At 19.2% G+C, this 15,442-nt stretch overlaps 1 protein-coding gene across 11 annotated transcripts; it reads right to left on the bottom strand.

Moving 5' to 3' along the window:
* Positions 1-1,724: 1,724 nt before the first annotated feature.
* Positions 1,725-15,028, bottom strand: LOC108003427 (solute carrier family 35 member F3). 11 transcript variants are annotated; one of them, XM_062073789.1, is made up of 13 exons: positions 14,503-15,028; positions 13,658-13,810; positions 12,852-13,093; positions 12,381-12,527; positions 11,214-11,561; positions 11,011-11,139; positions 10,443-10,632; positions 10,279-10,368; positions 10,066-10,195; positions 3,958-4,035; positions 3,846-3,879; positions 2,095-2,129; positions 1,725-2,028 (listed from the first exon to the last, which is right to left on the bottom strand). In XM_062073789.1, the coding sequence occupies exons 2-13, from the start codon at positions 13,791-13,793 to the stop codon at positions 1,971-1,973; spliced, it is 1,617 nt and encodes a 538-aa protein (XP_061929773.1). In that variant the 5' UTR covers positions 13,794-13,810; positions 14,503-15,028; the 3' UTR covers positions 1,725-1,970. The 11 variants fall into 11 exon arrangements, with proteins under 11 accessions (XP_061929773.1, XP_061929771.1, XP_061929776.1 ...); XM_062073787.1 differs by lacking the exons at positions 3,846-3,879; positions 3,958-4,035 and adding exons at positions 5,176-5,606; positions 7,151-7,180; XM_062073792.1 differs by lacking the exon at positions 3,846-3,879.
* Between the last annotated feature and the right edge of the window lie 414 nt (positions 15,029-15,442).

Raw genomic sequence — 15,442 nt, forward strand, 5'->3', positions numbered from 1 at the left:
ATGTTAAATTTAAATTTTAAAAATAATATTATTATAAAACATAAAATGTTATAATATTGTTTTTTTAAATTTATCTAATCTAACTAAATATTTTTATTATTTAATAGAATGCGTTCAAGCAGTTTTATAAATCACTGTCATATATTGCATAAATTCTAAATAAAATCATGCAAAATTATATTATAATTTTTTAATATTTATATTTATATTTTATATTTTATAATTTATATTTTAATTTTAGTTATTAAAAATAAATAATTTTTAAATGGAAGTAAAGTTCATATCTATACTATTACAAAATAGACTAACTGATATATTATACATAATATATATAATTTAATTGAGCGAATATTTTATTCTTTTGATAACACAAACCAAAAATTCGCAATTTAATATAATTTGTTGATAAGAACATTTTACTAAAGAACATTTATTTTTTATTTAATCAATTAAGATTAACTAATTGTATTAAAACATTGTATTAATTTAGATAATAAAATATATATATATATATATATAATAAAATAATAATTTTATAAGATTGCATTTTATAAGATTATGACTAAATATATTAAATTAAAATCTTTTTATTACCTATTTCATTCATTGTTATCATATTTGATTGTCTTTATATTATATATATGAATTACTTATTTCTAGACTAATCTTGATTATATTACACTAATATTGATAGAAAGCTTCTAAAAAAATGAAAATTTTTGCATTTCTTTGAATGTAAAATATTCAAGAGAATTTTTATTATGAATAAAAGGAAAATTATCGAGATAAAAAGTTAATATTTAATCTCTACTTGATGTGGATAACACGATAGGAATGATTTCTAAATATTTTATATTAATAGTTCTAAATAGATAATCTATATAATTAAATTCTAAGATTGTTTTATTTTCCCTTTCAAGCTAATTTACATATTGTTTTTCTTTCTTAGTTTTTCTTCTAGTTTAATTATCTTTAAAGTATTTTATTTCTCTTATTTTTAATTTCTGAATACTATAAATAATATTAAAATTTAAATATAATTAAGAAATAAAAACTTAATATATCTATTATTTTTATTGTACATCACGTTTCTTTTCTAAAAAGAGAAATTTAAATGAAACTTATTTATTATACTATATTTTTTAATTATAATATCAATAAAAATCTAAATTATTTGATTAATTATAGTATATCTTATTTTTAATTTATTATTGACTATAAAGATATGATTGTTCAATATCATAATATTCCTCTTTTTTATGATATAAAACATATATGCATTATACTTTATATATATATATATATATATATACACATATAATATAATATTCTATCTTATATATATATCTTCTTTCATAAAAGAATATGAAAGAAGTATCACGTATAATTTTGAAAATAAAAATATTATTAAAATCGAAAATCATGAATGAATTTTATCATAATTGTCAATATTAAAAAATACTTAATACTTTTTAGTAATAAATTTCTTAGAGATATGTGTATATGATAGTTATCAAAGATAAAATCTATATATTATCTTAAAGAGAAATTTTTCAAATTATATATTCAATTTAATAATTTAATAATTTATTGTTAATAATATTTGTTGATTGTAAATGCATATTTTGATTAAAAATTTAATAAATAATATCTTAGAATTTGAAAAAAAATTCATTGAATTTTTTTTAGTGAAAAAAGATTCATTGAATATAAGTAAATAATTTAATTGAATTATAATATAATATTTATTTTAGAATTATTGAAAAAAAAAATTAAAAATTTTGAAAATAACAATATAAATTAAAATAAATATTTAGACCAAATACGACGAATAAATTGGAATACAATTTTTAATGTAATTATGATTTTAAAATAAAAATTTTTATTCCTCGAGACTTTTGTATTTATTATCAATATTTTTTTGAGATTTTTAAAATTGAAATGTAAACATTTCGAAGGTCCACACATTACTATTTTGGCAAATTAATTCTACCTGAAATGATAGTACACGTAGTCACCGAACTCTTCCTGAAGGAGAACGAAGATGTGATTTTATATAGCCAGTGCGATAATCAATTACATCACGTTGCGTACCTCCTGATACTCCATGTCCATGTCTTCTGCTCCATCTGTAATTAAATCTTAGATTATTCATTTTCTGGCTTTCTAAATAACATCTTCATTTGCATGCAAATATTATGTTTTCTTTCTTTTTTTAGCACGGCTAAATTGTAGAAATTTTCTAATTATCTCATATAATTTGAACAAAATTTTCGTAATTTAATATGAATTATAGAAAATTTCTACAAAAATAGCTTTACACTTTTCTTTAATTTTAAAATTTGCGGTTTGTTTTTTCGTTCAAAGAAGAAATAAAAAAAATACTGAATTGAATTATATTGATAATGTTTCAGACATTTTTGTAGAAAATTATTAATTTGTTAATATCTTTATAATATATTTCATTTATATGTCAATCTTTAATATATTTAAAAATTTTACTAATTAAATGAAATATATAATATTATATATAATATTTTTCAATAAAAAAATGTAAGGTATTAACTAATTAATAAGTTAAAAGAAAAGATTTTTTAAATATAGAAAAATATTAATAGAAGTATCCACAAATTTTAATAATATGTTACGATGTAAACTAAATTTAAAAAAAGAAAATTGTTACGCGAAACGCCAAGCAACATTAGTCATGATTTCTCATTCCATTAAATTACATCTAAATATTACATTAAAGAATAGGAGAAAGAAATACTAACAAAATTATCTAGCTACAGGAAAAGTTTCCAGTCATTCTTAAATGCAGGCATGTCATTGCATGTACTAAATAATAATAATAATAGTAATTTTGGTAAAAATACAATCTACCAAAAATTAACATTTCAAAATTCACAAACGATTCAATTACAGATATGCAAAAATTTAAAAAATGAATTAAAAAATTTTCCAAAATAAGTCGAAAATCAAGATTATAAAAATTACATTTTCCGTTTTGTTTCTTAATTATTGAGATTTAAAAATTAAAAATAAAATAAATTTAAAAATAATTCTGGATGTGTATAATTTTTTTTTACATGAACAAATATACAATAGTTTAAGAAATGAAAAATAATAATTCTCAAGTTATAGTAATTCTATAATTTATATGAGATAAATTATTATCCATTATTGAATTTGAAAATCATTATATTCTTACGATGATTTGAAATTTCTTTTGTAAAAAAAAAATTTTATTGTATTATATTATTAAAATAGAGCAAGATCTTTAATAATAGAATACAATAAAATACATTATATAAAATTGTACGTTATAATAAATATTATATGTTATAATAAAATTATGTTTTATCATTTCTATTTCTCTTTCACAAAGAAATTTTGATAATCTTTTTTTTTTGTTCATATTTTTTGAATTGTTCATATTTGATATTTTTTAATGTTATTAACTAAAAAAAAAGCAAATTCTTGATTTTCGTTTTATTTTAACTCGAAGAATCATTTCTTAAATTTTTGGATATCGATTGTATTTTGTATATGATGATTATGTATATGATACCTACATATTTATACATAATACAAAGGCAAATATCTTTATTGGATTAAAACTTCGTTATGTAAAATATTAAAATATAAAACGATCTAACTCGACAACATTAAAGTACTCACAGTTTTTCATTGCATAATAAAATCGCTTTGATAAAAATTACACGATTAAATGAAAAGAACAGCGATGCATATAAATTATTATTATCAGTATTTGTTCAATAAGATTTCTAAAAGAAAAATATGAAACAAGAAAAATAATATTAAAAGCTAAGTGAAAAACGTACACATAAAAGCCAAAGATATCGAGTACCAAAGTACCTGTAAAATAAATGTTATTTCAAATGATATTTCGAACTATGTACTAACAGTAAATATTAATTTAATAAATGAAACCACCGACAAAACTGTGTACGATATTCAAGGTTTCTTCCATGCAGATCTCGATACGATGACAGATGAAAATTGGACCGTTTTCTGAGAACAGAAAATGTATAAAGTTTATCTAAATTTAAACGTTGATTATTTACTATAGTATTTACTATTAGCATTTACTATAAAATTAAAAATTCTTAATTACATAATTTATATAATACAAGTTCAACTAATAGATAATTGAATTTATAATAATATTTTTTATATGGCTACAACAAAAATAAATTAATTGAATAGTAAAAAATTAACTAAAACAAATATACATTAAAATATTTAATACTACGATATCATCATACAACGAGTAAATTGCAAGTAATTTGAAGTCGTCAAGTTAAAAGAATTACATTCCATATTCAATGTGATATATTTAACATGTATGATGAAATATATTGAACATATATGAAAAGAAAATATATATATATATGTGTGTATACAAACACATATTTAATATAATTATATAAAATTTATGATTAATATGAAAAATTATTCAAATCCAATAATAGACATACTATTTTTTTTATTATTTAATTTTTTGCCAAGTTTTGCCAATTGTTTGCTGAAAAATTTAAATAAGAAACAATACTTGATTTCATAAAAAAATTATATTACATTATTGTTTCTACATTTCATTTTTCTTCGTAAAAGTTAATATTAAATAAAAAATTATAAATTTATAGAAAAAATTACAGAATTTACATTTTTTATATTTTTCAATAACCTGAAAATAAAAATAGGAGATATAAATTAATATATTTTATTTCAATTGTATTTAGAATGATTCTTTTGCAAGATAATAAATCGATTAGATAAATGATATTTAATTAAAGGTTGATATAATAATATGTATAAATATATTTATAATTTGAATTGTTCATTTAAATCGTATTTTAATTAATTGCATATAAAACATTACTATTTGAATGTCGTTGAACATAATTTTTACGAAATGAAATAAACTTTCATATTGTTTAATTTCTTTTTTTAATTTTATTTTTTTTTTATTTGTTTGGACATTTTGTGGAATTAATTTTTATAACGATATGAAAAATAAAAAAAAAAGAAACATAAAGAGAAAGATGAACCTATCGACGAAATTGATTGCGAAAATATTAATAATTCTTTTCGATGTAATTTCACATAAATTTAGAACCTCGATTCGTGACTTTTAATATTCAGCCATACCTTGTCATTAATTCTGAAGGCCAAGAGGATGGGAACGTTGATGATTATTCGTCGCGGTCGAGGTTGTGATCGAGGTTGAGGTCGAGGTCGAAGTTGAGGTAGTTGTCATGATGGAAGTTGAAATCGGAGTCAAGGTTGAGGTCGTAATGGAAATAGGGATTCGGCGACGTTGGGATTCGGAACCCATGTTGTTCTGCTGGGACGAGTTAATGTGTCGATGTGTCAGATTCGCACTCGTTGTCATCGGTATCTCGCTGCTTGACTGGTTGCTATTAACTTGATTGCTGTTACTGCTGTTCATTGGTAGTAACATTTGGCCATCACCGTATGCCGATGAAACACCGTAACTTCGTAGCCGATATTGCCGTTGTTGAATTGAGGAATACCGGCTTCTAGCAAAAGTGCCCCTTCGCTGTTGTCCACCCGTGGTACTGCGTATATTAATCCCTTTCATCAATATTTTCGTTATTTCCTGCAAGGACCTGTAGACGGCTTCTTTCGACAGTGGTTTTAGCTTTATCCTTTTTTTTTTATGTTGCAGTATATTATTTTTTACATGATTTGTATGCATCATTAAAGGAAATTATAAATAATTCGTTAATCTAGAAAGAATTTATTCTTTCATTTTATTTTATTTTCTATCGATTTGAAAAACATCATATACGTATATAAATCAAGACTAAATTTTAATCATAAAAATTTTGAATTTTTTTTTTATGTCTTTTATAGATTTTGATAGATTTGAATTCAAAAAATGTTTGCCTTTGATATTGAAACTCATTGGCTTAAAGTTTTGCAATGAATTTCATTAGTTAAAATCATTTCTTAACTCTTTATATGAATATCTATACATATACCTAGAAATATAAAAGAATATAAATATTTCAGCACCATTAATTAAAGTTTAATCTAAATTTAAATGTTTAAATTTTCATGTAATATTTATTTTAATTTATTTAATGAATGAATTATATTACAATTATATATAAATATAAATTTTTAATTTTATTTAATTTATATTTATAGAAAAAAGACAATATAAAAATTATTATATTTCAATTATGAAGTTATTATATTTCAAAGATGCAATTTGTATTTATAAAATTTTTACGTTGATTAAGTCATATCATATTCAATATCATAAGAAAATATCGAATGGAAAATTTAACGAACGAAAAATTTTTTTATTTAACAGATATTTTTTTCAATAATATATAAAACAATAAATTAAATCTATATTGATTTATTTGTATTATTTTTTTTATTATTTTATTTCAGAAAAAAATTTAGTATTTAATAAAAAATATAATACATTAAGATTAGAATAAAAATTAAAACTATAACATATGTATAAATGTGACAAATGTACATGCTTTTTATTTAAAAGAAAAAAAGAAGCACATATAATTTCATAGATACAGAGATAGATATTAAACGTATCATAACATCATGCATGATATATCATGCATTTCGTTATATTTGTCATTTGAAGAAAATTCATCTGAAAATTTTAAAAATTAAAAAAAAAATATACATATATATATACACATTAAAATTTTAAGAGTAATATTTAGTAATTAATAATAGTTCAATCATATTTTTTTAATTATTTTATATTTTATTGAATTAAAAAAAAAATAATTTATTAATTATAACTTGCGTTTATTAGATATTTGAAAGATATAATTTAGCAATGTCATATCCAATTTAATATAGTAATTATTAATAATAATGCTTATTTTATTTATTATTTAATAATTATAAATAATTTTTTGTGTAATATATGTTTAAGTTTATTATATGTATATATTAAATTTACTATAAGTTTATTATAAGTTATATAATAAGTAATATATATATTATATTAATATAATATATATTAATTATATATTAATATAATGATTAACATGAATAATAATACAGATGAATTTTCGATGTAAGTAACATATAAAACGAAGGCGATGTTTTTTCTTACCTCGAACTGTGACTCATGAGGACTACGTTTCTGTAACAGCATATAATCCTGATTGTTGGGAAGCGAGTGATGAAATGTTGACGTTGAATCACAAACACAACAAGCAGCTCAAGCAATTTTTTTGTATTTTCTTATGTAATTGAATTGAATGTTCTAATTCATATATTGAAAATAACATTAATAAATTTTGAATATATAATTATTCAAGTAAATTGCATTTTTAACGTTTAAAATTAAATTAAAAAAAAAATTGAAATTTTATTACTAATAAATAAAATTAAATTAAATTATTTTTAAAATTTTTTTAAAATTTAAATTTAAATTTTATAAAAATTAAATCCATCAAAAATATTTTACAATTAACAATTTTTCATTTCTTTTTAAATTCAAAATATTTCAATATTTCTTGTAAATGTATATATTAAATTTTATTATATATTGTGCAAAACGTAGAATCAATTATATGTATAAACAAAATTTCATTTATGAGAAATTTTTTTTGCTTATATTTATAATTCTTATACATTTTACTTTGCCTTCTTTTTTTTCCATTGATAAGACATTGTAAGAAAAAACATATCTAAAATTAATGATTCGTATTAAAATTTAGATAAAATGATTTATGAAACATTATATATATTTATTTTTTAATAACATGAATTAATTGATTAGAACAAATATTTAATATATGCGAACAAATAAAATATATATTTATATTAATTATAATATTAATTATATTTATTTCAATATATTAAAAAATAATTATTATAAATATAATAATATTTCGCATATTCTATTATATATTGAATTTTTTAATACGAGTACAAATGCAATTATTTCTTGTTGATGTGTTATCATCATTATTTCTAATATTAAAAATATTAAAAAGTATTATAATTTAATAATGTATAATGGAATAATTTAAAATTATAACATTAGAAATATCTAAATAAGTGAGCGAATGGAAAAAGATGCGAAAAAATAAATTAAAATAAAAGAAAAAAAAAAACAAAATATTAGAAAGATTTTTTGTCTTTTCATAATTTATTTTACATATTATATTTTAATTGGTTTTATTTTATTTACTATTTTTTAAATTGAATTAAATTAAACTAAATTTATTAAATTATTTTATTTAATTTTATTATTTTAATTTTATTGCTTTATTTTATATATATATATATATAATTTATTAGTATGTTTATAATTTTTTTTTAAATTTTATTTTTTTCTCTAAAAAGAAAAAGATACATAAAAGATACATAAAAGATCATTAATTATAATGAAAACTTAAAAGTCCTTTTTCGATTACAAAAGACAGAATATAATATATTAGGTTTTATTCTCAAATGTTTTGGTAGTTAATATATTAATATATAAAATAAATCAAAGATTAAGATAAATTTTATAAAAAACAATAAAATTTTATAATCGAATAAAAATCAAATATAAATAAAAATATCTTTTTGTTTTATAAATTAAAATTCAATATTAATTATTTTTTTATAATGCAAAATAAAAAAATTATAGCTTTTAATTGAATTTTTTAATTAATAGCAAAAAATATTTTAAATTAAATTTTGAATGATAATCTATTCAAATTAATTATTAATTGATAAAATGATTAGACTGTAAATAATTTAGTTTTTAAAAATTGAATTTTTGTATGTAGAAATAAATAAATTAAATATTTTTATAAATATTTTATACTAATAATAGTAATATTTTATAATAATAATAGTAGTTTTCATTCAACAAATTTATGTGCATTTAATTTTTCATTATGTTGTACATTAATTTTTATATTTTTAGTAATTAGCAAATTGTATATATTCTAACTACTATATATTTTTACAATTTGCACATATTTAAAAGCTGCATTAACAAGATAGCAATTTTAAATTATTGCATAAACTTTGAGCTTTGTAACATGTAAGTCTATTATTTCTACGAATAAAAACTATTTATTCGATATATGACGTAATCATGAAATATTTATCTTGTATATAAAAGATATTTTTTTAATTATACTTTAAACCTGTTGCATATTCCAGGCATCCTGCAAAATAATATCAATGCCATTTTTCATTTTTGTTAATTCATGAAATACACAAGTACCTCTAAATGGCAAAGAAAATGTCTACTCTCTGGTTTGAATTTTTTCTACACAGCAAAAATATAAAATCATTATATGAACTATCACACATTTTTAATTAATATTTTAATTAAGCAGCATAAAAAAATATTTTGATTAGACCAAATCAGTCTTTCAAATTTACCTATACATGTGAACGCACGTACAGCGTTTTAAAAAAAAATATATTATCATCAATGAAAATATAACATAATAAGATTTTAATATAAAAACATATTATTTATTTATAAATATTTCAACTTTTTTAAAATTATTGACAGAATTAATGTGATAGCAGAAGCAATACACGTGATAATTTTAATGCATAATATTAAAATGTTATATACAAACGTATTATAATTGCATAATTTAAAAATAGATTGTCTTTTTTATTAAAAGCTATTCACAAAGTGAAATATAAATTTAGATATGCTTCAAAGAAATTCAAATACAAAAGTGAATAATAGAAAAATTAGATATTTATAGGCCATTTTTATATATCAAGCATATCCTACATCAGTGAGACTACACTGCCTCTATGGTGCAAAATAAGATAAACGACATTTTAATATTCTTGCAAAAATGGAAAGAAGAAATATATAAATATGTATATATGTGTATATGTGTATATATATATATATATATATACACGCGCACACACGTGTATGTAAAAAGGTAACAAATATAGGACGCTTAGAATATCTACAGAACTAAAAACTAAAATTCATTTATAAACATACCATAAAAAATTATATATAAAAATTATATTTAAAGTGCATACCGGAGTAATCTGGTTATATAATCTGGCCAATTATCTGGAAACATCACGAGAAAGAAACCAACTGCTATAAAAATCATTCCTGCCAATTTCATGCCCATAAAATGAGCTCCGTATAAAAGAACATCCAATGCTGTAATACAATGATATTATTAAATACAATTATTAAATATGATTATTATAAATTAAATTAATAAAGTTATATTTTTACCGTACCTGCGGATACAGGTACAGCGGTAATCAATCCTAATGTAATGAATAGGTCATAGGTCAAAGCAATACTGAAGTTACCAAGCATGTTTGCAACTAAATAATAACAAAATATAATTTTAATCTCTTTTTTTGAATTCTTCATAATTAATGTTAAGTGAAATACTAACTTAAATGCAAAATGCTTGCCGAAAGTAATGCCGTCCATGGTAATCGTCCCCATTGTATGCTTTCTGCTCCCGAAAAGTAAAGAGCTAAACAAATTGGCCATAATAATGCTGCATTGCACAATCCAATAAGTGAAAAGAATAAAGACATTTGACCAAATGTTGTTTCTCCTATGACTTTCTTAAACAGCACCTAATTTAACATTATATTATGGCTTTTACAAGATCCATTATTTTGATATATTTAATATTGATATATTAATAATATTTAAACAATATTAATATAAGATATAAATTATATTATAATCTTAATCTTTATCACTCCAATTATTTAGCGCGCCTTATCTTTGCTTGTTATCTTGTTATTTTTATTATATTTTATTATATTCAAATATAATTAATTAAACAGTTATTATTTTTTTTAAAACATTGTTTTAAAACAATTATGATCGTATTTGAGAAAAAACTTAAGAAATATTCGAATAATATTTAATGAAATGAGTAACAAGCATGCTTGGACCACGCGCAAGAAATCTTGAAATAATAAAGATCTAAAAACATTGATTTTTACCTTATAAACTGCTGAACCAGCCGCTGCCGATGTTGCTAAAACAACACCTCCTAAAGTTGGACTTCCAGTTATGCCATCCATATATGCTAAAAGTGCAATTCCAGTATTGCATAAAATGACTGCTACTATCTGTAATAGATTTATTCATAAATACAATAATTAATAATTAAAGATACATTAAAAATTTTGTAAATGCTGCTCACCCTTACTCCAACAAATTGTTCATGAAGAATAACCCACGATAATAAATATACACAAGATACGTTTGTTGCAAAAAGTGCCATTACATCGGTAGCTAATAATATTCTAAGTGAATAAATATACATATAATTTGTAACTACCCAAAGTCCACAAAAAAGACTACATCTAATTAAGAAACGACCACCGGTAAATCCTTTGTCACGAAAACCTCGTAAACTTTCTGCAATTATTTCGGATGGAGTATTACATTTAATTCTTGCAGATTGGCAAAGAAAATAAACTGGGAAGTAAAGAATTTCCCAATTCGTACAAAACCAAGTTGTAAAGAATGGAGCATTATATGGAATCACCTAAAAAAAGAAAGATATGAAAGAAACTATGAAAGATATTAAGAATGTTATGTAGAATGTATTCGGATAATAAATTTTATTTAAAATAAAATAATTAATTAAATAATATTAAAAATTAATATTATTTTTATATTTTTATTAAATTTTTAATATAATTTAATATAATTTATATTATTTATAATTAATATCAACATTTGTATTAATCATTATATCAATTGCAATTTATACATTTATTTTGAAAAGAAGATTTCTAAAAGAACAAATGCTATTTCTTCATTTTTTTATTTTAAACCAATGAATTATTTGCAATATATTGTTTATATTTTAAAAATATTATAAAATGTAAATCTCAGAATAAAAAAAATAAACTAGAAAAAAAGAATAATATATAACATAAATAAAGTTAAATTAAAATTATTATTAAAAAATAAAATAATATCGAATTTATCTAAAAATTAAAAAAAAAATTTTAAAATAATGTTTAATTAAGTTAAAATTAAGTTAAATTAAGATTTTATGTCTTATTCGTAAAACGAAAAAATTATAAAAGATTTTTATAAAATTGTTATATAATAAATGATGTTTTATATATTATTTATATATATATATTTTTTATATTTTTTATATATTGTTTATTAAGTATTAAATTAATAATTAAAGTCAATTACTAAAATAATTATAAAATAAATCGAAATAAATAGATCTAAATTTTTATCAAATTTATGTATAAATATAACTATAATTAATTATAATTTATTTTATAGAAATACTGTTTAATAAATCTTATTTATTTAAATATAATTTAAAGATTTTATTTACATGCTGATGATGTCCTGTAATAGATGAGTTAGAAAACGGTGAATAAGTAGAAATTTCGTGTTTGTGAAAATATAAATATTTAATACAATGTGTTGCACCGACCCAACTTGCTGTAACACATATTGTGACGCACACTCCAAAATATATCTGAAATTAGCATACGAATAGATAATATATTATATATTTTTAATAAATATAAAATAATATATAAAAGAAATATGTTATACATAATAAATTATATGATTATATTATTAAACTTTGGATTTTAAAATAAAAATATTATTAATTTTAAAAATTAGAATTCGAAAAATTATACAAAGAAATAAAATGATTACAAAGTTTGTACTTTAAAAAAGAAAAAATAAGCTTAATTTTTAAAAATAAGAATTTTTGAAATTATATAAAACATAATTTTCTATTTTCTTTTAGATTATCAATAATAAAATATATAGATATTATTGAAAATTAAACCTTTTTCGCAGATTCGGCACAACAAGATGCGTAACAAGCAGATAAAGAATTGGGTCTTTGTTGATAAGTAACTGGCGGTACTGTCACATGGGATTGAACTTGAGTTTGACTAGTATTATGTCCTTGATTATCTCCAGTTCCCCCAGAAGCGATTCCGCTACCACTTGTCTCCAAGGGACGACAACTTGGTACGGAATCACCACAACCACCACTGACGCTACATCCCTGTTGTTGTTCACAGCCTAAATATTTAGGAATTATATAATTCAAATAAAATTTTTTATTATTACTATTATTATTATCATTATATTATTAATGCTAATTTTCATAATTATCAAGTAATAAATAATATTAATCGTAGAATCATTGAATCATAGCATATATTCAAATTAAAGAATATTGAACAAAAATATACATAAGTTTTTGAAAAAAATATATAAATAATTTTTTAAAATTAATATCATTTAATTTTTTAATTATTATATAATTATTAATTATTAATTATAAATTTTGAAAAAAAAGAGGAGAAAGAAAAGAAATTTTTTATTTTTTTATATTAAAATCAACTACAAAAATTAATTTTATTATAAAATTTTTTTTAAAATTCAAAAAAAATATTAAAAAAGAAATAATTGTATTATAAAATCTAAATTTTAATTTTAGCTTCTGATTATGATGATCCAAAAAATTTTAATATTAATAACATAACTGAAACATTCTAAAACATTATTTTTAGAATTATACAAGATTGGCACAAAGGATTAACAACGCGCGCGCGTATGTGTGTGTGAATAATTAATACTTACCAGAATTGTCATGAGTAACTTGACTAGTATTATGAGAGCCATGATTTTGCTGATTATCACCAAGAATAATATTTGGTGTGTAAGTCTGCTGGGGATGAAATATTGTTGGAATATCCCCAATTCCTCTACTACCCATATTTAGGTTTATTTATTCTTTGAAACATGTAATATTTGTTATTGTTATATTATATGAAAATATAATTTCATTTCATATTAATAATTGTTTATATGAATCATATTTTAAATATGATATAATAAAATATTCTATTACAAAAGATGTAAAAATATTGATATATATTCTTTTTAATATTAAAATTTTAAGAAATATAAGTTTAACTTAAATTTATTTGCTATTTTTTCATCAATAAATTTTAAAATATTTATTTTAAAAGTCAATTATATAAATAATTATTTTAAAACAAATTCTTTAAAATATTTTTATAAATATTTTAAAATAATTTCTTATTTTTAATATATAATGAATCATTTATATTATATTAAAAAAAATAAGAAAAATTTTATATCAATGTATTTATAAATAATATTATTTATGTACAAAATTATATAAATATTTATTTTAAATTTCTTTAAATTTAAAAAGAAAAATATTAAATTATATCATTTTAATATCTTTTATAAAATATTATTTCAAATATTATAATTTTTAAAAGAATATAAAGAAATTTATTATTATAAAGAAATCTTTTATTGTAATAATCTTTTATTGTAAATAATATATAAAAATGTAGATTAATATTATAATTTATTATTTTATTACATTTAATATATATTAAATATGTATTATTTTATAAACAAATTTCTTTAAATCACAAAATATAACATACCTTCTTTACATTTTTCATTGAAGATTATAATAGCATATTTTATATTTGATCCACTTATTATATATTATATACATTATCATTTTAATTTTATTGTAATTATATCACATAATTGTTTCATTTTTTGTTGCTTCAACAATTCTTTAAATTAAAATGTTTTATGGCTGCCGTATTAAGGAAATCTAATAATACAATAGTTAACACAGAAATTGTATTTTACAGTGTTTAAAAAATATATTACTTTTCAAATTAAAAATAATATATAATTGTTATTACACTTATCAAAAAATAGTTTTTTTTAAATACGCGATTATTTGATAATAATGAAACACAACATTATAAGATCCAGGTTAATGTAATAATTTTTAATACAGTTAAATTCAATACTGTCTACACTAATGATCTTCAAGTTTTAAGCTATGTTACGCCATTGATTACTAGTAAACTTCGTACTACCACCCGTTTAGAATACTCTAGTTGCGTCTGCGCTTTTTACTTACTTCATCAAGTTTTGAAATATACATATATATTGAATCATGTTTATATTTATTTATGAATTAATATAGTAAATTAATTATTATCAGATTTTATTCCAAAAATATTTTAAATGATTAAATTTTAAATTTAAAAATTAAATTAAATTTTAAAAATTTTCATCGTATCGTTATATTTTAAATGTAAAAATTAAATAAAATGTAAATATAGAATGAAATAATATGAAATATAGAAGAAAAAACGGGTAAATATTTAAAATATAATTGAAATTAGCATTTAAATAATTTATTAAATTTAATAAACTTTATATTAATAATTTAAATTATATTGATTAATATAGCTAAAATATAAATTATACATAATATAAAAAAATTATGTATAAAATAATTTAAAAATGTAATAAAATAGTTTAAAAAGAATTGTAATTACATATTATTTCTCATAAGCT

The sequence above is a fragment of the Apis cerana genome, linkage group LG4 (assembly GCF_029169275.1).
Source record: "Apis cerana isolate GH-2021 linkage group LG4, AcerK_1.0, whole genome shotgun sequence".
Taxonomy (NCBI): domain Eukaryota; kingdom Metazoa; phylum Arthropoda; class Insecta; order Hymenoptera; family Apidae; genus Apis; species Apis cerana.

Bases quoted from the DNA above. Each gene is read 5' to 3' on its own strand.
- LOC108003427 (XM_062073785.1), bottom strand. From the start codon at position 13,793: ATGGGTAGTAGAGGAATTGGGGATATTCCAACAATATTTCATCCCCAG. The intron at 10,369-10,442 runs GTTAGTATTTCA...GTTATTATTTAG, and splicing joins GGCAAGCATTTTGCATTTAA to TTGCAAACATGCTTGGTAAC. The intron at 10,196-10,278 runs GTACGGTAAAAA...ATTGTATTACAG, and splicing joins CGCTGTACCTGTATCCGCAG to CATTGGATGTTCTTTTATAC.